Raw genomic sequence first — 21,455 nt, forward strand, 5'->3', positions numbered from 1 at the left:
AGCGCCTTTGACCCAGCCCCGGCTGCTGAAACAAGCAAAGCCGAGGATTCGGGGCCTTCTGCTCCGGAGATTCCAGTTACCACACAGTAGCAGCGGCAGCGAAGCGGGCATTTCAGAAGTTTTCCAGATGTTCCTCCGTACACTCACGTCTGTCTCCATCAAATCAGAATTGTGCACAGTCCCCTACTTGACAGATAACAGGCATCACCACTGAAGTGGCTGCGCGCACTGCCGTCGCGCCGCCATCTTCTCCTCCTTCAAGAAGGCCTTTATCAAGCCTTCCGAAAATCCAAGTACACAACAACAACTCATTGTCCTGACAAGGTGCCATATAAGAGGTTGCTTAACAAACCCATAGTATTACAGGAAAGATTCTAGCATGAATGAAGCAGTGGCTGATTGGCAGAGGGCCAAGTGTGAGAATACAAGGAGCCTTTTACTGCTGGTTGTCAGAGCAGTTTTGTTCTACTGGGGTCTGTGTTGGGACTAATTATTTTTTACGTTACATGTCAATGATCTGGATGATGGAATTGATGGCTGTGTTGCAAATTTTGCAGACAATATGAAGATATGTGGAGGGACAGGTAGTTTTGAGGAAGTAGAAAGGCTACAGAAGGACTTAGACAAATTAGGATAATGGGCAAAGAAATGGCAGATGGAATACAGTGTTGAGAAGTGCATGGTCATGCACTTTGGTGGAAGAAATAAAAGGATTGATTATTTTCTAAATGGACATAAAATACCATAAACTGATGTGCAAAGGGATTTGGGAATCTTTGTGCAGTGAAATGCAATGTTAGCATTCAGTTCAAGAGGAGTAGAATATAAAAGCAAGGACGTAATGTTGAGACTTCATAAAGTACTGGTGAGGCCTCACTTGGAGTATTGTGAGCAGTTTTGGGCCCCTCATCTTAGAAAGGATGTGCTGAAACTGGGGTGGATTCAAAGGAGTTTCACAAAAAATGAATCCAGGGTTGAATGGCTTGTCATAGGAAGAGAGTTTGATGGCTGAGCCTATATTCACAGGAATTCAGAAGAATGAGGGGTGATCTTGCTGAAACCTATCAAATGATGAAAAGCTTTGATAGAGTGGATGTGGAGAGGATATTTCCTATGGTGGAAAAGTCTAAGACCAGAGGACACAGCCTCAGACTAGAGGGGTGTTCTCTTAGAACGGAGATGAGCAGGAATTTCTTTAGTCAGAGTGGTGAATGGTGTAATTCTTTGCCACAGACAGCTGTGGAGGACAAGTCTTCATGTATATTTAAGGCAGAGGTTGATAGATTCTTGACTGGTCAGGGCATGAAGTGATATGGGGAGAAGACAGGAGATTGGGGTTGAGAGGAAAATTGCATCAGCTGTGATGAAACGGTGAAGCAGACTCAATGGGTCAAATGGGCTAATTCTGTTTTATGGTATTAAATTGCATGGTCTTTCTAGTTCTGACCTCGCTGGCTGCTCACCCTCCCACTTAAGAATGCTGAGGATTTGATCAGAGATATCCCGGATCCTGGCACACGGGAGGCAACATACCATCTGGGAACCTCGTTCTTGCTGTCCATTCCCCTAACTAGCATATCCCCTATTCCCCCTTCCCTTGTGAGTCACAGAGGCAGACTCAGTGCCAAAGCCCAACCATTTTCATTTTCCTCTGTTGGGTCATCCACCCCCACCCTCAACAGTATCCAAAATAATATACATTTTGTTGAGGGGGATGGCCACAGGGGTACTCTGCACTGGCTCCTTAACCCCTTTCCACTTCCTGTCACCCAGTTTCCTGTGTCCTGCACTTTGGGTGTAACCACCTCTCTTTATGTCCTATCTATCACCCCTTCAGCCTCCCGAATGATCCAGAGTTCATCCAGTTCCAGTTCCAACTCCTTAACGCAGGCTGTTAGAAGCTGTATCTGGACGCACTTCTTGCAGTTGTAGTCATCAGGGACATTGTAGGTTTCTACGACTTCCCACATCCCACAGGAGGAGCATTTCACTATCATGCCTGACATCTCCACTGTCCTAGCTGAGCAGATAACAATGAGCTTTTCTTTCCTTTGCTTTCTCTGAGTGAGGCTTCCTTTCACAGAAGTCTCGAAGAGCTAAACCCTCAAGGTCAACACTCTGACTATGTCCATAATTCTTTGAAAGTGGCTGAGATCTGGATGCCGGTCGATAGGACTACATAAATTAATAGCTCAGCACAGACTAGATGGGCCAAAAGGCCTGTTTCTGTGCTGTAGTGCTCTATTACTCTGGGGCGGGGGGCGGGTGTGTGTGTGTGTGTGTGTGTGTGAACAGAGAACACTACAGCACAGTACAAGCTTTTCCTGCGTAAGATCATGATCTCTTGAAAACCTCAAGGTTGCTGGCTCACTGCTTTCTTTTCTGGAGATACTCACCATTTTGCTTTGACTTGATAAGTGGCAAACAAGCAATCAGCACGGCAATAATTTCACTTCCCAGAAAGATGTTTCTTTTCCCTGCGAATAAATAAAATTTGGGAGTAAATGTATGACCTGAGTTAAAAACCTGTTGGACTTACCTCATGAATTATTCCACTGAAATATTTTCTTACAATGTAATTACTTTACATCGCTCCTGAATATGATTTCACAGCTGTGGTTCTGGAATATGGTTTGGAAAGAACATAGGGCTATAAAACACGGGAGCAGAATTTGGCCATTCAGCCCATCAAGTCTAGTCTACTCCATCAAGTCTACTCAGCCATTCCATTATGGTTGATTTATTATCCCTCTCAACCCCAAGCAGAGAAAGTGCAAAACACTGTAGTAATGACGAGGCTGCAAGAACAAAAACAAAATCAATCTTCCCCCAAGCAGTAAGGCTGATCAACGTCTCTACTCACTAACACAGAATAACAATTATTTTGTTTTCCTTAATACTTGCGTACTGAAAATGACATTAAAAAATCTTGAATCAATGTGTGCTTCTTTGACTGATTAGTGTAGTTTGGGTTTAAGGAGTTCCACTATTTTGGAACGACTGAGAGTGTTGGCAGTGATAACCCAGGAATAACTAATGCAGAAGGAGGACTGGCATTCAGATCTCGGAGCACAGTGCATCAAACTAACCCTTGCTAGTGTGTCATGTATGGGAGTATGCAAGGCTAAGAGCTTTTTGATTTAGTGCATTGTGTAGCAAGCTCAGGTGTAGAGTGTGGCTGAGGGATTGGAGCAGGGGGCAGGGACTCAGAAAGGACAGGGAGGGAGGCAGCGTTATTGACCTCTTCCTGTTCCTAACCTCCACCCACAGAGACTCCGTAGACAATCCCTCCACGGTGTCCACCTTTTCTGCAGACGTGACACTATCTCTGATCAAAAGGATCGGGGGCGGGGGCAGGGATTCAGATTTCTGGATTATTGGGACCTCTTTTGGGGCAGGTGTGACCTGTACAAAAAGGACAGGTTGCACTTGAATCCCAGGGGACCAATATCCTGGCAGGGAGGTTTGCTACAGTTACTGGGGAGACTATATAACCATAACCATATAACAATTACAGCACAGAAACAGGCCATCTCGACCCTTCTAGTCCGTGCCGAACTCTTACTCTCACCTAGTCCCACCGATCTGCACTCAGCCCATAACCCTCCATTCCTTTCCTGCCCGTACATCTATCCAAATTAACTTTAAATGACAACATCGAACCTGCCTCAACCACTTCTGCTGGAAGCTCGTTCCACACAGCTACCACTCTCTGAGTAAAGAAGTTCCCCCTCATGTTACCCCTAAACTTTTGCCCTTTAAAACATGAAAGAATAGGACCTATCAAGTGTGACAGTGGGAAAATATGTGTGGAGCAAATAGCAGAGGTACTTAATGAATACTTCAGTATTACTATGGAAAAGGATCTTGGTGATTGTAGGGATGACTTGCAGCAGACTGAAAAGCTTGAGCATGTAGATATTAAGAAAGAGGATGTGCTGGAGCTTTTGGAAAGCATCAAGTCGGATAAGTCGCTGGGACCGGATGAGATGTACCCCAGGCTGCTGTGGGAGGCAAGGGAGGAGATTGCTGAGCCTCTGGCGATGATCTTTGCATCATCAATGGGGATGGGAGAGGTTCTGGAGGATTGGAGGGTTGTGGATGTTGTTCCTTTATTCAAGGAAGGGAGTAGAGATAGCCCAGGAAATTATAGACCAGTGAGTCTTACCTCAGTGATTGGTAAGTTGATGGAGAAGATCCTGAGAGGCAGGATTTATGAACATTTGGAGAGGTATAATATGATTAGGAATCATCAGCATGGCTTTGTCAAGGGCAGGTCATGCCTTACGAGTCTGATTGAATCTTTTGAAGATGTGAACTAAACACATTGATGAAGGAAGAGCAGTAGATGTAGTGTATATGGATTTCAGCAAGGTATTTGATAAGTTACCCCATGCAAGACTTATTGAGAAAGTAAGGAGGCATGGGATCCAAGGGGATATTGCTTTGTGGATCCAGAACTGGCTCACTCACAGAACGCAAAGAGTGGTTGTAAATGGGTGATATTCTGCATGGAGGTCGGTGACCAGTGGAGTGCCTCAGGGATCTGTTCTGGGACCTTTACTCTTCGTGATTTTTATAAATGACTTGGATGAGGAAGTGGAGGGATGGGTTAGTAAGTTTGCTGATGACACAAAGGTTGGAGGTATTGTGGATAATGTGGAGGGCTGTCAGAGGTTACAGCGGGACATTGATAGGATGCAAAACTGGGCTGAGAAGTGGCAGATGGAGTTCAACCCAGATAAGTGTGAGGTGGTTCATTTTGGTAGGTCAAATATGATGGCAGAATATAGTATTAATGGTAAGACTCTTGGCAGTGTGGAGGATCAGAGGGATCTTAGGGTCCTAGTCCATAGGACGCTCAAAGCAGCTGCGCAGGTTGACTCTGTGGTTAAGAAGGTGTACAGTGTATTGGCCTTCATCAATCATGGAATTGAGTTCAAGAGCTGAGAGGTAATGTTGCAGCTGTATAGGACTATAGTCAGACCCCACTTGGAGTACTGTGTTCAGTTCTGGTCGCCTCACTACAGGAAGGATGTGGAAGCCATAGAAAGGGTGCAGAGGAAATTTACAAGGATGTTGCCTGGATTGGGGAGCATGCCTTATGAGAATAGGTTGAGTGAACTCGGACTTTTTTCCTCGGAGCGACGGAGGATGAGAGGTGGCCTGATAGAGTTGTACAAGATGATGAGAGGCATTGATCGTGTGGATAGTCAAAGGCTTTCTCACAGGGCTGAAATGGTTAGCATGAGAGGGCACAGTTTTAAGGTGCTTGGAAGTAGGTACAGAGGAGATGTCAGGAGTAAGTTTTTTATGCAGGGACTGGTGAGTGCGTGGAATGGGCTGCCGGCAATGGTGGTGGAGGCGGAAACGATAGGGTCTTTTAAAAGACTCCTGATGGCTACATGGAGCTTAGAAAAATAGAGGGCTAGAGGTAAGCGTAGGTAGCTCTAAGGTAAGGACATGTTCGGCACAGCTTTGTGGGATGAAGGGCCTGTATTGTGTTGTAGGTTTTCTATGTTTCAATCTAGAATGTTTGAACCCCCTCGTGGGCTTAATCACGAGCCGCTCTAAAAAGCCACCTCGTAGGCATTGTAGAAATTCCCCCACCTGGAATCTTAATAAAAAAAGCAGGATCATCTTAGCATGATAAGACAATTGAATGAAATACTTCCTTGCTGTTGATAAATGGCACAAAGACAATAGAATAAGAGCATAAGATATATGAGCAGAATTAGGCCATTTGGCCCATCAAGTTTTCTCTGCTATTTCATCGTGGCTGATCCTTTATAGCTCTCAGTCCCAATCTCGTGCCTTCCACCCATATCTCTTCATGCCCCGATTAATTAAGAATCTATCAGCCTCTGCCTTAAATATACCTGAAGACTTGGCTTCCACAGCCACTTATGGCAACAAATTCCACAGATTTACCATACTTTCACCAAAGAAATTCCTCTTTACCTCTGCTGGAAAAGGGCACCCCTCTATTCTGAGGCTGTGTACTCTGGCCATAGTCTTACCTACCACAGGAAACATCCACCCTGTCAAGGCCCTTCAAAATTCAGTAGGTTGCAATGAGGTCACCGCTGAGTCTTTTGAATTCTGGTGAATACAGGCTCAGAGCCATTATAGGACCAGCCGTTCAATCCTGGAATCATTTTTGTGAACCACTTTTGAACCCTCTCCAGTGTCAGCACATCCTTTCAAAAAGGAGGGACTCAAAACTGTTCACAATACTCCAAGTGAGGCCTCACCAGTGCTTTATAAAGTTTCAACATTACATCCTTGCTCTTATATACTAGCCCTCTTGAAATGAATGCTAACATTGCATTTGCCTTCCTCACCCCAGACTGTACCTGCAATTTACCCCTTAGGAAATCCTGCACAAAGACCCCCAAGATTTTTGAATTTTCGCTCCATTTAGAAAATAGACTACCCTTAATTTTTTCTAACAAAGTGCATGACCATACACTTCCTGACATTATATTCCATCTGCCACCTGTTTTCCCATTCTCCTAATCTAATTCCTTCTGTAGCCTCTCTATTTCCTCAAAACTACTAGCCCTTCCACCTATCTTCATATCATCCACAAAATTTGCAACAAAGCTTTAACTTACAGCAATTGGAAAGGAAGGACAAAGAGTGCTGTGAGTGATGATACAGAAAAAGAACCATCATATAGGTAACTGTTGCCAAACAGAGGATGCAGCCAATTCCAGAACCTGCTCGGTATACAGGGGAAAATCCTGGAGAAGAGACAAAAGACCTCAGTGCTATCACTCACAGTCAGTTTACTTCTACCTATTACTTTAGTTTAAGGATCAAACATTAAGGCAATAGTACGTTTTCAATACAGTGTTTTCTGCAGATGCTGGAAATTATGTCCATAAGATGTAGGAGAAGTAGGCTCCGCCATTCAATCATGGTCTGATCCAATTCTTCCAGTTATCCCCACTCCCCTGCTTTCACCCTGTGCCCTTTGATGCCCTGGCTAATCAAGAATCTATCTATCTCTGCCTTAAATACAGCCTCTCCTCTTGTAGGCTTATCTTCATATTGTGTGAATAAACCTTCCTGAACACACTTAACAAACTCCACCCTATCTAAACCCCTCGCTCTAGGGAGATGCCAATCAATATTCAACCAATTTCCCTTGGGATCAATAAAGTATGACTATGTCTGACTATTTGGGAAATTAAAATTCCCCACCACGACAGCCCTGTTATTATTACACCTTTCCAGAATCTGTCTCCCTATCTGTTCCTCGATGTCTCTGTTACTATTGGGTGCTCTATAAAAAATATACAGCAGAGTTATTGACCCCTTCCTATTCCTAACTTCCACCCACAGAGACTCAGTAGACAATCCCTCCATGACTTCCTCCTTTTCTGCAGCCGTGACACTATCTCTGATCAACAGTGCCATGCCCCGAACTCTTTTGCCTCCCTCCCTGTCCTTTCTGAAACATCTAAAGCCTGGCACTCGAAGTAACCATTCCTGCCCCTGAACCATCCAAGTCTCTGTAATATCTACAACATCATAGCTCCAAGTACTGATCCACGCTCTAAGCTCATCCGCTTTGTTCATGATACTCCTTGCATTAAAATACCCATTTCAAACCATCGGTCTGAGCATATCCCTTCTCTATCACCTGCCTATCCTCCCTCTCACACTGTCTCCAAGCTTTCTCTATTCGTGAGCCAAGCCCCTTCCTCCGTCTCTTTAGTTTGGTTCCCACCACCCAGCAATTCTAGTCTAAACTCTCCCCAATAGTCTCAGTAAACCTCCCTGTCAGGATATTGGTCCCCCTGGGATTTAAGTGCAACCCGTCCTTCTTATACAGGTTACCCCTGCCCCAAAGAGGTCCCAATGATCGAGAAATCTGAATCCCTGCCCCCTGTTCCAATCCCTCAGCCACGCATTCATCCTCCACCTCATTCTATTCCTGTATTCACTGCCACATGGCTACCTTTGAGGTCCTGCTTCTCAACTTCCTTCCTCACTCCCTGTCGTCTGTTTTGAGGAACTCCTCCCCTTTCCTACCTATGTCGTTGGTACCAATTTGTACCACGGCCTCTGGCTGTTCTCCTTCCCACTTCAGGATATCGTGGATATGATGAGAAACATCCTGGACCCTGGCACCTGGGAGGCAAACTACCATCCGTGCTTCTTTCCTGTGTCCACAGAATCACCTGTCTGACCTCCTAACTATAGAGTCCCCTATCACTAGTGCCTTCCTCTTCCTTTCCCCACCCTTGTGAGCCACAGGGCCAGACTCTGTGCCAGAGGCACAGCCACTGTCGCTTCCCCCAGGTAGGCTGTCCCCCCCCCAACGGTACTCAAACAGGAGTACTTATTGTCAAGGGGGACAGCCACTGGGGTACTCTCTAGTATCTGACTCCTGCCCTTCCCTCTCTTGACTGTTACCCACTTATATGTCTCCTGAGGCCCGTGTGGCTACTTGCCTAGAGCTCCTCTCTCTCACCTTCTCACTCTCCCTAACCAGACAAAGGTCATCGAGCTGCATCTCCAGTTCTCTAACCTGGTCCTAAGAAGCCATAGCTCGATGCACCTTGTGGAGGTGTAGTCTCCTGGACTTTCCACATCTGACACCCAGTGCTGAACACTGGCCTCACAGACGTACTTCTGGTTTCTATTACTCACAGGTAACCTACCTCGCCTTGACCCGTTACTGCCGAAGCCCCGTTGAGCCAAAGCCCTCCTATTCTGTCGCCCACTCTATAAAGCTGTATCCTTTTAAACTTCACGCTGGTCTGACTCGTTGATGTCCACGCGCTTGCACAGTTGTCCCTCGATCAAACCGCTAAAGAAAAATCTGTCTTCATTTAACTGAAAAAGACTTTTAGTATCTGCTTCATAATATCGACTAGTTTGTCCTTATATTTCATCTTTTTCTTTTTAGTTTAAAAGTTTTCCAATTATCCAAATTTCCACTCACTTTTACTACCCTGTGTGCCCTTTCCTTGGCTTTTATGCAGTCCTTAACTTCTCGTCAGCTGCAGTTACCTACCCCTGCCACTTGAGAACAAGTTCCTCTGTGAGACGTGTTTATTGTGTGCCTTGTGAACTATTCCCAGGAACTTCAGTCATCTCTGCTGTGCCGTCATCCCTGCCAGTATCTTCCTCCAATCCACCTGGGCAGGCTCCTATCTCACGCCTCTGTCATTCCCTTTTATTCCATTGCAAAACTAATACATGTGACTGACTCTTTGTCCTCTCAAACTGCAGGATGAATTCAATCATATTATGATCACTGCCTGCTAGGATTTCCTTTATGTAAAGCTCCCTAATATGATCTGGGCTATGACACAAATTGAATCTAAGACAGTCTCTCCCCAAGTAGGCTCAAGCACAAGTTTCTCTGAAAAGGCATCTCGTAGGCATTCAATAAATTCCCTCCTTTATGATGTGATACCAACCCTGTTTTCCCAATCCCTGGGTATATTGAAGTCCTCCATTACAACTGTGATGTTACCCTTATTACATGCTTTTTCCAGCTCCCTTTGCAATCTCACCATCACATCTTGGCTACTATTTGGACACCTATTTATGATGCCCTTTTTTTTAAAACCCTTGTGTGGTAGAAATAGTTAAAACCATTGTCTGATGGGATACTTGACTACTCTGGAGCAGCTGGATTTAAGACTATTAATGCAAGTCGAGAATAACCTTGAACGATAAGCACAGTGCCAGGAATTCAAATAAACATGATATTAAGCTCCTGGAACCAAGAGGGAGGATGTGTCTGGGAGTAAATTGCGAGTCCTGATAACAGGAAATTAGAGGAATGTTATTTTTTTCAACAATTGATCATATACTGACTGTGGAATGCTGAACAAAGTCATGTGAAAGTTGTTTGTCTTGCTGTATAAATATCTCTGTATCACCGAAAATCAGAGCTCTGGTGGTGGTGGTGGAGACAAACGCAGACTCTCCACGATATCACCTTAATAAACTCTTAAAACAAAATTCAAATTCACTCTGGTGTTCTTAGTCAAGTGTTTCCACAACACTTTGCAATTTCTTAACTCCACTCACAAAGATTCAACATTCTCTGACCCTATGTCACCTCTTTCTAAACATGCAATTCCACCTCTTACCAACAGAGCCACACCATCGCCCATACCACCCTGCCTGTCCTTTCCATACAAAGTATATCCTGTGGTGTCACACTCCCACCTACAGCCTTCTTTCAGCCAAGCCTCAGTAATGCCCACAACGTCATACTGACCAATCTCCAAATGTACCACAAGTTCATCCACCTTATTCCGTATGTGACTCACACTTAAATACAGCACCTTCAGTCCTGCATTCTTTGCCCTTTTGAATTTTGCCTCCATGGTGCAATTTAACTCTTTGCTCTGTCTCAGTTTGTACCAAATCTTTGGTACGTCCTTCCTTACTTTATGTTACATCATCATCCATTTGTAAACCTGCTGGCTTTTCCTCAGCTCCATCATACTGGTTCCCAGCCCCCTGCTATATTAGGTTAAACCACAACCAACAGCTTTAGTAAGCCTGCTTGCAAGAATGTTGGTCCTCCTCAGGCTAAAGTGCAACCCATACCTTTGGACAGGTCACACCTTCCCTAAGGAGATCCTGATTGTCCAGAAATTTCAATCCCTGCCGCCTGCTCCAATTCTTCAGCTATGCATTTATCTGCCACCTTATTCTATTCCTATACTCACTGTCACATGGTACAGGCAGCAATCTCAAGATTACTATCCTTGAGGTCCTGCTTCTCAGCTTCCTCCTTAACTCCCTGTATTCTGTTTTAGAAACATTAAAACCCTACAGCACAATACAGGCCCTTTGGCCCACAAAGCTGTGCCGAACATGTCCTTACCTTAGAAATTACCAAGGGTTACCCATAGCCCTCTATTTTTTTTAAACTCCATCCCGGAGTCTCTTAAAAGACCCTATCGTATCTACCTCCACTACCGTCACCGGCAGCCCATTCCACGCATTCACCACTCTCTGTGTATAAAAAAATTACCCTGACATCTCCTCTGTACCTACTTCCAAGCACCTTAAAACTGTGTCCTCTCATGCTAGCAATTTCAGCCCTGGGAAAAAACCTCTGACTATCTACATGATCAATGCCTCTCATCATCTTATACACCTCTATCAGGTCACCTCTCATCCTCCATCGCTCCAAGGAGAAAAGGCCGAGTTCACTCAAACTATTCTCATAAGGCATGCTCCCCAATCCAGGAAACATCCTTGTAAATCTCCTCTGCTGTAAGGACACTGGAGCAGGGATCCAATCGCAGACTTAGTACCGTGCACACAGTGATATTAATTGAATAACAAATCCTGAGATGCAAACAAAGTTAACGTTGAAGTTCAGGCAGAGATCAAAACATCCAGAGAAATCCAAAAACCAGAATCAGGAAACAGGCAGAGTTGATATTCAGACAGACAGACAGAGTACAGATACGAATGCTGGAAAGGCTCAGGGAAATTCACTGGCACAATCTGGCAACGAACAGCTGAAAACACAGGACTGAAATACACTGACAATAAACAGAGAGGCAGATGATAGGTGGAGCACAATGAGACAGAAGTGGCAGCAAAACAGGTAATAATGAGAAACAGGTGAGAGACGGAGTACTCAGTAATACAGGGGCCGGAGTAGAGCAGGAGTGGGGACAGGAGCACATGGGGCATGAAAACAAACAAGAGCCCATGACAATGCAATCCACAGAATGATGGCTAAGGGGAAAACACACAAAAAGACAAAGTTCAACTGGAGGTACTGACTGACATCTGCACCCTTTCTATGGTTTCCACATTCTTCCTGTAGTGAGGCGACCAGAATTGAGCACAGTGCTTCATGTGGGGTCTGACCAGGGTCTTATAGAGCTGCAACATTACCTCTCGGCTATTAAACTCAATCCCACAGTTGATAAAGGCCAATACACCGTATGCCTTCTTAACTGCAGAGTCAACCTGCGCAGCTGCTTTGAGCATCCTATGGACTCGAACCCCGGGATCCCTCTGATCCTCCACACTGCCAAGAACCTTACTATATTCTGCCATCATATTTGACCTACCAAAATGAACCACCTCACGCCTCGCACAGATGTATAACATGATGAGAGGCACTGATCATGCAGATAGTCAGAGGCTTCTTCCCAGGACTGAAATGGCTAGCACGAGAGGGCATAGTATTAAGGTGCTTGGAAGTAGGTACAGAGGAGATATCAGGGGTAAGTTTTTTACACAGAGAGTGGTGAGTGCATAGAATGGGCTGCTGACAACAGTGGTGGAGGCAGATACGATAAGGTCTTTTAAGGGACTCCTAGACAGGTATATGGAGCTCAGAAAAATAGAGGGCTATAGGTAACCCTAGGTAATTTCTCAGGTAAGGACATGTTTGGCACAGCTTTGTGAGCCAAAGGGTCTGTATTGTGCTGTAATTTTCTATGTTTCCATTATCTGGGTTGAACATCCGTCATTTCTCAGCCCAGTTTTGCATCCTATCAATGTCCCGCTGTAACCTCTGACAGCCCTCGACACTATCCGCAACACCCCCGAACTTTGTGTCCATCGCAAATTTACTAACGCATCCCTCCGCTTCCTCATCCAGGTCATTTATAAAAATCACGAAGAATAGGGGTCCCTGTGACGGGGTCCTGAATTACCCCTATGAATTGTGCTTTTAAATGAGAGAGAGACAGTTATTTTACACTGACATCGTGTTTTTAAGAGAGAGAGAGAGAGACAAAGACTGCTCACAGTTTGCTTATACTTTCCCAAGGACATCGCCTGCTTGTACGTTCTTACAGACAGCGAAAGGAGGAGCAGTTTGAGTGGCAGTTGGGACTCAGTATGTGGAGATAAACAGAAGGTCAGATGATAGACCTGACACATGATTTTGGACACTGAATGAGCTTTGTTGTGCCCACAGAAAAAGTGGGCTCTTCGAGGAACAATTAGGCGGAGGAGAGACTAGGAGTCGGAGGAGAGACGAGGAGGACAGTGGAGAGACGGGGAGTCAGAGGAGAGACCAGGAAGACGGTGGAGAGACGGGGAGTCGGTGGAGAGACGAGGAGTCGGAGGAGAGACGGGGTTTTTGACGGGGAGTCGGAGGAGAGACGGGGAGTTGGAGGAGAGACGGGGAGTCGGAGGAGAAACGGGGAGTCGGAGGAGAGACGGGGAGGACGGAGGAGAGACGGGGAGGACGGTGGAGAGACGGGGAGTTGGAGGAGAGATGAGGAGGATAGTGGAGAGACGAAGAGTCGGAGGAGAGACGGGGAGGACGGTGGAGAGACGGGGAGTCGGAGGAGAGACGGGGAGTCGGAGGAGAGACAGGGAGTCGGTGGAGAGACGAGAAGGTCGGTGGAGAGACAAGAAGGACGGTGGAGAGACGAGCAGTCGGAGGAGAGACGGGGTTTTTGACGGGGAGTCGGAGGAGAGACGGGGAGTCGGTGGAGAGACGGGGAGTCGGAGGAGAGACCAGGAAGACAGTGGAGAGACGGGGAGTCGGTGGAGAGACGGGGAGGACGGAGGAGAGACGGGGAGGACGGTGGAGAGATGGGGAGTCGGAGGAGAGACGGGAAGGACGGCGGAGAGACGGAGAGGACGGCGGAGAGACGGAGAGGACGGCGGAGAAACGGGGAGTCGGAGGAGAGACGGGGAGTCGGAGGAGAGACGGAGGAGAGACGGGGAGGACGGTGCAGAGACGGGGTGTCGGGGGAGAGACGGGGAGTCAGGGGAGAGACGGGGAGACAGAGGAGAGATGGGGAGACGGAGGAGAGACGGGGAGTCGGAGGAGAGACGGGGAGGACGGAGGAGAGACTGGGAGTTGGAGGAGATACGAGGAGGACAGTGGGGAGTCAGGAAGTCAGAGGAGAGACCAGGAAGACGGTGGAGAGACGGGGAGCCAGAGGAGAGACGGGGAGTCGGAGGAGAGATGGGGAGGACGGTGGAGAGACGAGGAGGACGGTGGAGAGACGGGGAGTCGGAGGAGAGACGGGGAGTCGGAGGAGAGACGGGGAGGACGGTGGAGAGACGAGGAGGACGGTGGAGATACGGGGAGTCGGAGGAGAGATGCGGAGTCGGAGGAGAGACGGGGAGTCGGTGGAGAGACGAGGAGGACGGTGGAGAGACGGGGAGTCGGAGGAGAGACGGGAAGGACGGAGGAGAGACGGAGGAGGACGGTGGAGAGACGGGGAGTCGGAGGAGAGACGGGGAGTCGGAGGAGAGACAGGGAGTCGGAGGAGAGACGAGGAGGATGGTGGAGAGGCGAGGAGTCGGAGGAGAGATGGGGTTTTTGACGGGGAGTCGGAGGATAGACGGGGAGGACGGAGGAGAGACGGAGGAGGACGGTGGAGAGACGGGGAGTAGGTGGAGAGACGGGGAGTCGGTGGAGAGACAGGGAGTCGGAGATGAGACGAGGAAGACGGTGGAGAGACGGGGAGTCGGAGGAGAGACGGGGAGGATGGAGGAGACACGGGGAGGACGGAGGAGAGACGGGGAGTCGGAGGAGAGATGAGGAGTCGGAGGAGAGACGGGGAGTCGGAGGAGAGACGGGGAGTCGGAGGAGAGACGGGGAGTCGGAGGAGAGACGGGGAGTCGGAGGAGAGACGGAGAGGATGGAGGAGAGACAGGCAGTCGGAGGAGAGACGAGGAGGACAGTGGAGAGACAGGGAGTCGGAAGAGAGACCAGGAAGACGGTGGAGAGACAGTGAGTCGGCGGAGAGACGAAGAGTCGGAGAAGAGACGAGGAGTCAGAGGAGAGACGGGATTTTGACGGGGAGTCGGAGGAGAGACGAGGAGGACAGTGGAGAGACAGGGAGTCGGAGGAGAGACGAGGAGGACAGTGGAGAGACAGGGAGTTGGAAGAGAGACCAGGAAGACGGTGGAGAGACGGGGAGTCGGCGGAGACACGAGGAGTCGGAGGAGAGACGAGGAGTCAGAGGAGAGACGGGATTTTGACGGGGAGGACGGAGGAGAGACGGGGAGGATGGTGGAGAGACGGGGAGTCGGACAAGAGACGAGGAGTCAGAGGAGAGACGGAGAGGACGGAGAAGAGACGGGGAGGAAGGAGGAGAGACAGGGAGAACGGAGGAGAAACGGGGAGGACGGTGCAGAGACGGGGTGTCGGGGGACAGACGGGGAGTCGGGGGAGAGACGAGGAGACGGAGGAGAGACGGGGAGACGGAGGAGAGACGGGGAGGGCGGAGGAGAGACTGGGAGTCGGAGGAGATACGAGGAGGACAGTGGGGAGACAGGAAGTCGGAGGAGAGACCAGGAAGACGGAGGAGAGACGGGGAGACGGAGGAGAGACGGGGAGTCGGAGGAGAGACGGGGAGACGGAGGAGAGACGGGGAGTCGGAGGAGATACGAGGAGGACGGTGGAGAGACGGGGAGTCAGTGGAGAGATGGGGAGTCGGAGAAGAGACCAGGAAGACGGAGGAGAGACGGGGAGACGGAGGAGAGACGGGGAGTCGGAGGAGAGACGGGGAGGGCGGAGGAGAGACTGGGAGGAGATACCAGGAGGACAGTGGAGAGACGGGGAGTCGGAGGAGAGACGGGGAGGACGGTGGAGAGACGGGGAGGACGGTGGAGAGACGGGGAGTCGGAGGAGAGACGGGGAGTCGGAGGAGTGACGGGGAGGACGGAGGAGAGACGGGGAGGACGGAGGAGAGACGGGGAGGATGGAGGAGAGACGGGGAGTCGAAGGAGAGACGAGGAAGACGGTGGAGAGACGGGGAGTCGGAGGAGACACAGGGAGTCGGAGGAGAGACAGGGAGTCGGTGGAGAGACGAGCAGGACGGTGGAGAGACGAAGAGTCGGAGGAGAGACGAGGAGTCAGAGGAGAGACGGGATTTTGACGGGGAGTCGGAGGAGAGACGGGGAGGACGGAGGAGAGACGGGGAGGATGGTGGAGAGACGGGGAGTCGGACAAGAGACGAGGAGTCAGAGGAGAGACGGAGAGGACGGAGAAGAGACGGGGAGGACGGTGCAGAGACGGGGTATCGGGGGACAGACGGGGAGTCGGGGGAGAGATGAGGAGACGGAGGAGAGACGGGGAGACGGAGGAGAGACGGGGAGGGCGGAGGAGAGACTGGGAGTCGGAGGAGATACGAGGAGGACAGTGGGGAGACAGGAAGTCGGAGGAGAGACCAGGAATACGGAGGAGAGACGGGGAGACAGAGGAGAGACGGGGAGTCGGAGGAGAGACGGGGAGACGGAGGAGAGACGGGGAGTCGGAGGAGATACGAGGAGGATGGTGGAGAGACGGGGAGTCAGTGGAGAGATGGGGAGGACGGAGGAGAGACGGGGAGGACGGTGGAGAGACGGGGAGGACGGTGGAGAGACGGGGAGGACAGTGGAGAGACGGGGAGTCGGAGGAGAGACGGGGAGTCGGAGGAGTGACGGGGAGGACGGAGGAGAGACGGGGAGGACGGAGGAGAGACGGGGAGGATGGAGGAGAGACGGGGAGTCGAAGGAGAGACGAGGAAGACGGTGGAGAGACGGGGAGTCGGAGGAGACACAGGGAGTCGGAGGAGAGACAGGGAGTCGGTGGAGAGACGAGCAGGACGGTGGAGAGACGAAGAGTCGGAGGAGAGACGAGGAGTCAGAGGAGAGACGGGATTTTGACGGGGAGTCGGAGGAGAGACGGGGAGGACGGAGGAGAGACGGGGAGGATGGAGGAGAGACGGGGAGTCGAAGGAGAGACGAGGAAGACGGTGGAGAGACGGGGAGTCGGAGGAGACACAGGGAGTCGGAGGAGAGACAGGGAGTCGGTGGAGAGACGAGGAGGACGGTGGAGAGACGAAGAGTCGGAGGAGAGACGAGGAGTCAGAGGAGAGACGGGATTTTGACGGGGAGTCGGAGGAGAGACGGGGAGGACGGAGGAGAGACGGGGAGGATGGTGGAGAGACGGGGAGTCGGACAAGAGACGAGGAGTCAGAGGAGAGACGGAGAGGACGGAGAAGAGACGGGGAGGAAGGAGGAGAGACAGGGAGGACGGAGGAGAAACGGGGAGGACGGTGCAGAGACGGGGTATCGGGGGACAGACGGGGAGTCGGGGGAGAGACGAGGAGACGGAGGAGAGACGGGGAGACGGAGGAGAGACGGGGAGGGCGGAGGAGAGACTGGGAGTCGGAGGAGATACGAGGAGGACAGTGGGGAGACAGGAAGTCGGAGGAGAGACCAGGAAGACGGAGGAGAGACGGGGAGACGGAGGAGAGACGGGGAGTCGGAGGAGATACGAGGAGGATGGTGGAGAGACGGGGAGTCAGTGGAGAGATGGGGAGGACGGAGGAGAGACGGGGAGGACGGTGGAGAGACGGGGAGGACGGTGGAGAGACGGGGAGTCGGAGGAGAGACGGGGAGTCGGAGGAGTGAGGGGGAGGACGGAGGAGAGACGGAGAGGACGGAGGAGAGACTGGGAGGAGACACCAGGAGGACGGTGGAGAGACGGGGAGTTGACGGAGGAGAGACGAGGAAGACGGTGGAGAGACGGGGAGTCGGAGGAGAGACGGGGAGTCGGAGGAGAGACGGGGAGTCGGAGGAGATACGAGGAGGACGGTGGAGAGACGGGGAGTCAGTGGAGAGATGGGGAGTCGGAGAAGAGACCAGGAAGACGGAGGAGAGACGGGGAGACGGAGGAGAGACGGGGAGGACGGTGGAGAGACGGGGAGGACAGTGGAGAGACGGGGAGTCGGAGGAGAGACGGGGAGTCGGAGGAGTGACGGGGAGGACGGAGGAGAGACGGGGAGGACGGAGGAGAGACGGGGAGGATGGAGGAGAGACAGGGAGTCGAAGGAGAGACGAGGAAGACGGTGGAGAGACGGGGAGTCGGAGGAGACACAGGGAGTCGGAGGAGAGACAGGGAGTTGGTGGAGAGACGAGCAGGACGGTGGAGAGACGAAGAGTCGGAGGAGAGACGAGGAGTCAGAGGAGAGACGGGATTTTGACGGGGAGTCGGAGGAGAGATGGGGAGGACGGAGGAGAGACGGGGAGGATGGAGGAGAGACGGGGAGTCGAAGGACAGACGAGGAAGACGGTGGAGAGACGGGGAGTCGGAGGAGACACAGGGAGTCGGAGGAGAGACAGGGAGTCGGTGGAGAGACGAGCAGGACGGTGGAGAGACGAAGAGTCGGAGGAGAGACGAGGAGTCAGAGGAGAGACGGGATTTTGACGGGGAGTCGGAGGAGAGACGGGGAGGACGGAGGAGAGACGGGGAGGATGGTGGAGAGACGGGGAGTCGGACAAGAGACGAGGAGTCAGAGGAAAGACGAAGAGGACGGAGAAGAGACGGGGAGGACGGTGCAGAGACGGGGTATCGGGGGACAGACGGGGAGTCGGGGGAGAGACGAGGAGACGGAGGAGAGACGGGGAGACGGAGGAGAGACGGGCAGGGCAGAGGAGAGACTGGGAGTCGGAGGAGATACGAGGAGGACAGTGGGGAGACAGGAATTCGGAGGAGAGACCAGGAATACGGAGGAGAGACGGGGAGTCGAAGGAGAGACGAGGAAGACGGTGGAGAGACGGGGAGTCGGAGGAGAGACGGGGAGGACGGAGGAGAGACGGGGAGGACGGAGGAGAGACGGGGAGGACGGTGGAGAGACGGGGAGTCGGTGGAGAGACGGGGAGGACGGTGCAGAGACGGGCTATTTGGGGACAGACGGGGAGTCGGGGGAGAGACGAGGAGACAGAGGAGAGACGGGGAGACGGAGGAGAGACGGGGAGGGCGGAGGAGAGACTGGGAGTCGGAGGAGATACGAGGAGGACAGTGGGGAGACAGGAAGTCGGAGGAGAGACCAGGAATACGGAGGAGAGACGGGGAGACAGAGGAGAGACGGGGAGTCGGAGGAGAGACGGGGAGTCGGAGGAGAGACGGGGAGACGGAGGAGAGACGGGGAGTCGGAGGAGATACGAGGAGGATGGTGGAGAGACGGGGAGTCAGTGGAGAGATGGGGAGGACGGAGGAGAGACGGGGAGGACGGTGGAGAGACGGAAGGACGGTGGAGAGACGGGGAGTCGGAGGAGACACAGGGAGTCGGAGGAGAGACAGGGAGTCGGTGGAGAGACGAGCAGGACGGTGGAGAGACGAAGAGTCGGAGGAGAGACGAGGAGTCCGAGGAGAGACGGGATTTTGACGGGGAGTCGGAGGAGAGACGGGGAGGACGGAGGAGAGACGGGGAGGATGGAGGAGAGACGGGGAGTCGAAGGAGAGACGAGGAAGACGGTGGAGAGACGGGGAGTCGGAGGAGATACAGGGAGTCGGAGGAGAGACAGGGAGTCGGTGGGGAGACGAGCAGGACGGTGGAGAGACGAAGAGTCGGAGGAGAGACGAGGAGTCAGAGGAGAGACGGGATTTTGACGGGGAGTCGGAGGAGAGACGGGGAGGACGGAGGAGAGACGGTGAGGATGGTGGAGAGACGGGGAGTCGGACAAGAGACGAGGAGTCAGAGGAGAGACGGAGAGGACGGAGAAGAGACGGGGAGGAAGGAGGAGAGACAGGAAGGACGGAGGAGAAACGGGGAGGACGGTGCAGAGACGGGGTATCGGGGGACAGACGGGGAGTCGGGGGAGAGACGAGGAGACGGAGGAGAGACGGCTAGACGGAGGAGAGACGGGGAGGGTGGAGGAGAGACTGGGAGTCGGAGGAGATACGAGGAGGACAGTGGGGAGACAGGAAGTCGGAGGAGAGACCAGGAATACGGAGGAGAGACGGGGAGACAGAGGAGAGACGGGGAGTCGGAGGAGAGACGGGGAGACGGAGGAGAGACGGGGAGTCGGAGGAGATACGAGGAGGATGGTGGAGAGACGGGGAGTCAGTGGAGAGATGGGGAGGACGGAGGAGAGACGGGGAGGACGGTGGAGAGACGGGGAGGACGGTGGAGAGACGGGGAGTCGGAGGAGAGACGGGGAGTCGGAGGAGTGAGGGGGAGGACGGAGGAGAGACGGAGAGGACGGAGGAGAGACGGGGAGGACGGTGGAGTGACGGGGAGTCGAAGGAGAGACGAGGAAGACGGTGGAGAGACGGGGAGTCGGAGGAGAGACGGGGAGACGGAGGAGAGACGGGGAGTCGGAGGAGATACGAAGAGGACGGTGGAGAGACGGGGAGTCAGTGGAGAGATGGGGAGTCGGAGTAGAGACCAGGAAGACGGAGGAGAGACGGGGAGACGGAGGAGAGACGGGGAGTCGGAGGAGAGACGGGGAGGGCGGAGGAGAGACTGGGAGGACAGTGGAGAGACGGGGAGTCGGAGGAGAGACGGGGAGTCGGAGGAGTGACGGGGAGGACGGAGGAGAGACGGGGAGGACGGAGGAGAGACGGGGAGGATGGAGGAGAGACGGGGAGTCGAAGGAGAGACGAGGAAGACGGTGGAGAGACGGGGAGTCGGAGGAGACACAGGGAGTCGGAGGAGAGACAGGGAGTCGGTGGAGAGACGAGCAGGACGGTGGAGAGACGAAGAGTCGGAGGAGAGACGAGGAGTCAGAGGAGAGACGGGATTTTGACGGGGAGTCGAAGGAGAGACGGGGAGGACGGAGGAGAGACGGGGAGGATGGAGGAGAGACGGGGAGTCGAAGGAGAGACGAGGAAGACGGTGGAGAGACGGGGAGTCGGAGGAGACACAGGGAGTCGGAGGAGAGACAGGGAGTCGGTGGAGAGACGAGCAGGACGGTGGAGAGACGAAGAGTCGGAGGAGAGACGAGGAGTCAGAGGAGAGACGGGATTTTGACGGGGAGTCGGAGGAGAGACGGGGAGGACGGAGGAGAGACAGGGAGGATGGTGGAGAGACGGGGAGTCGGACAAGAGACGAGGAGTCAGAGGAGAGACGGAGAGGACGGAGAAGAGACGGGGAGGACAGTGCAGAGACGGGGTATCGGGGGACAGACGGGGAGTCGGGGGAGAGACGAGGAGACGGAGGAGAGACGGGGAGGATGGTGGAGAGATGAGGAGTCAGAGGAGAGACGGAGAGGACGGAGAAGAGACGGGGAGGAAGGAGGAGAGACAGGGAGAACGGAGGAGAAACGGGGAGGACGGTGCAGAGACGGGGTGTCGGGGGACAGACGGGGAGTCGGGGGAGAGACGAGGAGACGGAGGAGAGACGGGGAGACGGAGGAGAGACGGGGAGGGCGAAGGAGAGACTGGGAGTCGGAGGAGATACGAGGAGGACAGTGGGGAGACAGGAAGTCGGAGGAGAGACCAGGAAGACGGAGGAGAGACGGGGAGACGGAGGAGAGATGGGGAGTCGGAGGAGAGACGGGGAGACGGAGGAGAGACGGGGAGTCGGAGGAGATACGAGGAGGATGGTGGAGAGACGGGGAGTCAGTGGAGAGATGGGGAGGACGGAGGAGAGACGGGATTTTGACGGGGAGTCGGAGGATAGACGGGGAGGACGGAGGAGAGACGGGGAGGATGGTGGAGAGACGGGGAGTCGGACAAGAGACGAGGAGTCAGAGGAGAG

The 21,455-nt window shown here is 52.5% G+C and overlaps 1 protein-coding gene across 2 annotated transcripts in view; it reads right to left on the reverse strand.

The window, feature by feature from the left end:
- LOC134346071 (uncharacterized) overlaps positions 1 to 21,455 on the reverse strand; it is a 208,762-nt gene that overhangs the window by 42,037 nt on the left and 145,270 nt on the right. Inside the window, exons 6-7 of one of the 2 annotated variants that reach the window (XM_063047372.1) lie at positions 6,618 to 6,746; positions 2,397 to 2,477 (exon numbers count right to left, since the gene is read on the reverse strand). In XM_063047372.1, coding sequence (XP_062903442.1) covers positions 2,397 to 2,477; positions 6,618 to 6,746 — 210 coding nt within the window. The remainder of the gene's footprint in view (positions 1 to 2,396; positions 2,478 to 6,617; positions 6,747 to 21,455) is intronic. The other variant, XM_063047373.1, reaches the window with a different exon arrangement.

This window comes from Mobula hypostoma, chromosome 5 (genome assembly GCF_963921235.1).
Source record: "Mobula hypostoma chromosome 5, sMobHyp1.1, whole genome shotgun sequence".
NCBI lineage: Eukaryota > Metazoa > Chordata > Chondrichthyes > Myliobatiformes > Myliobatidae > Mobula > Mobula hypostoma.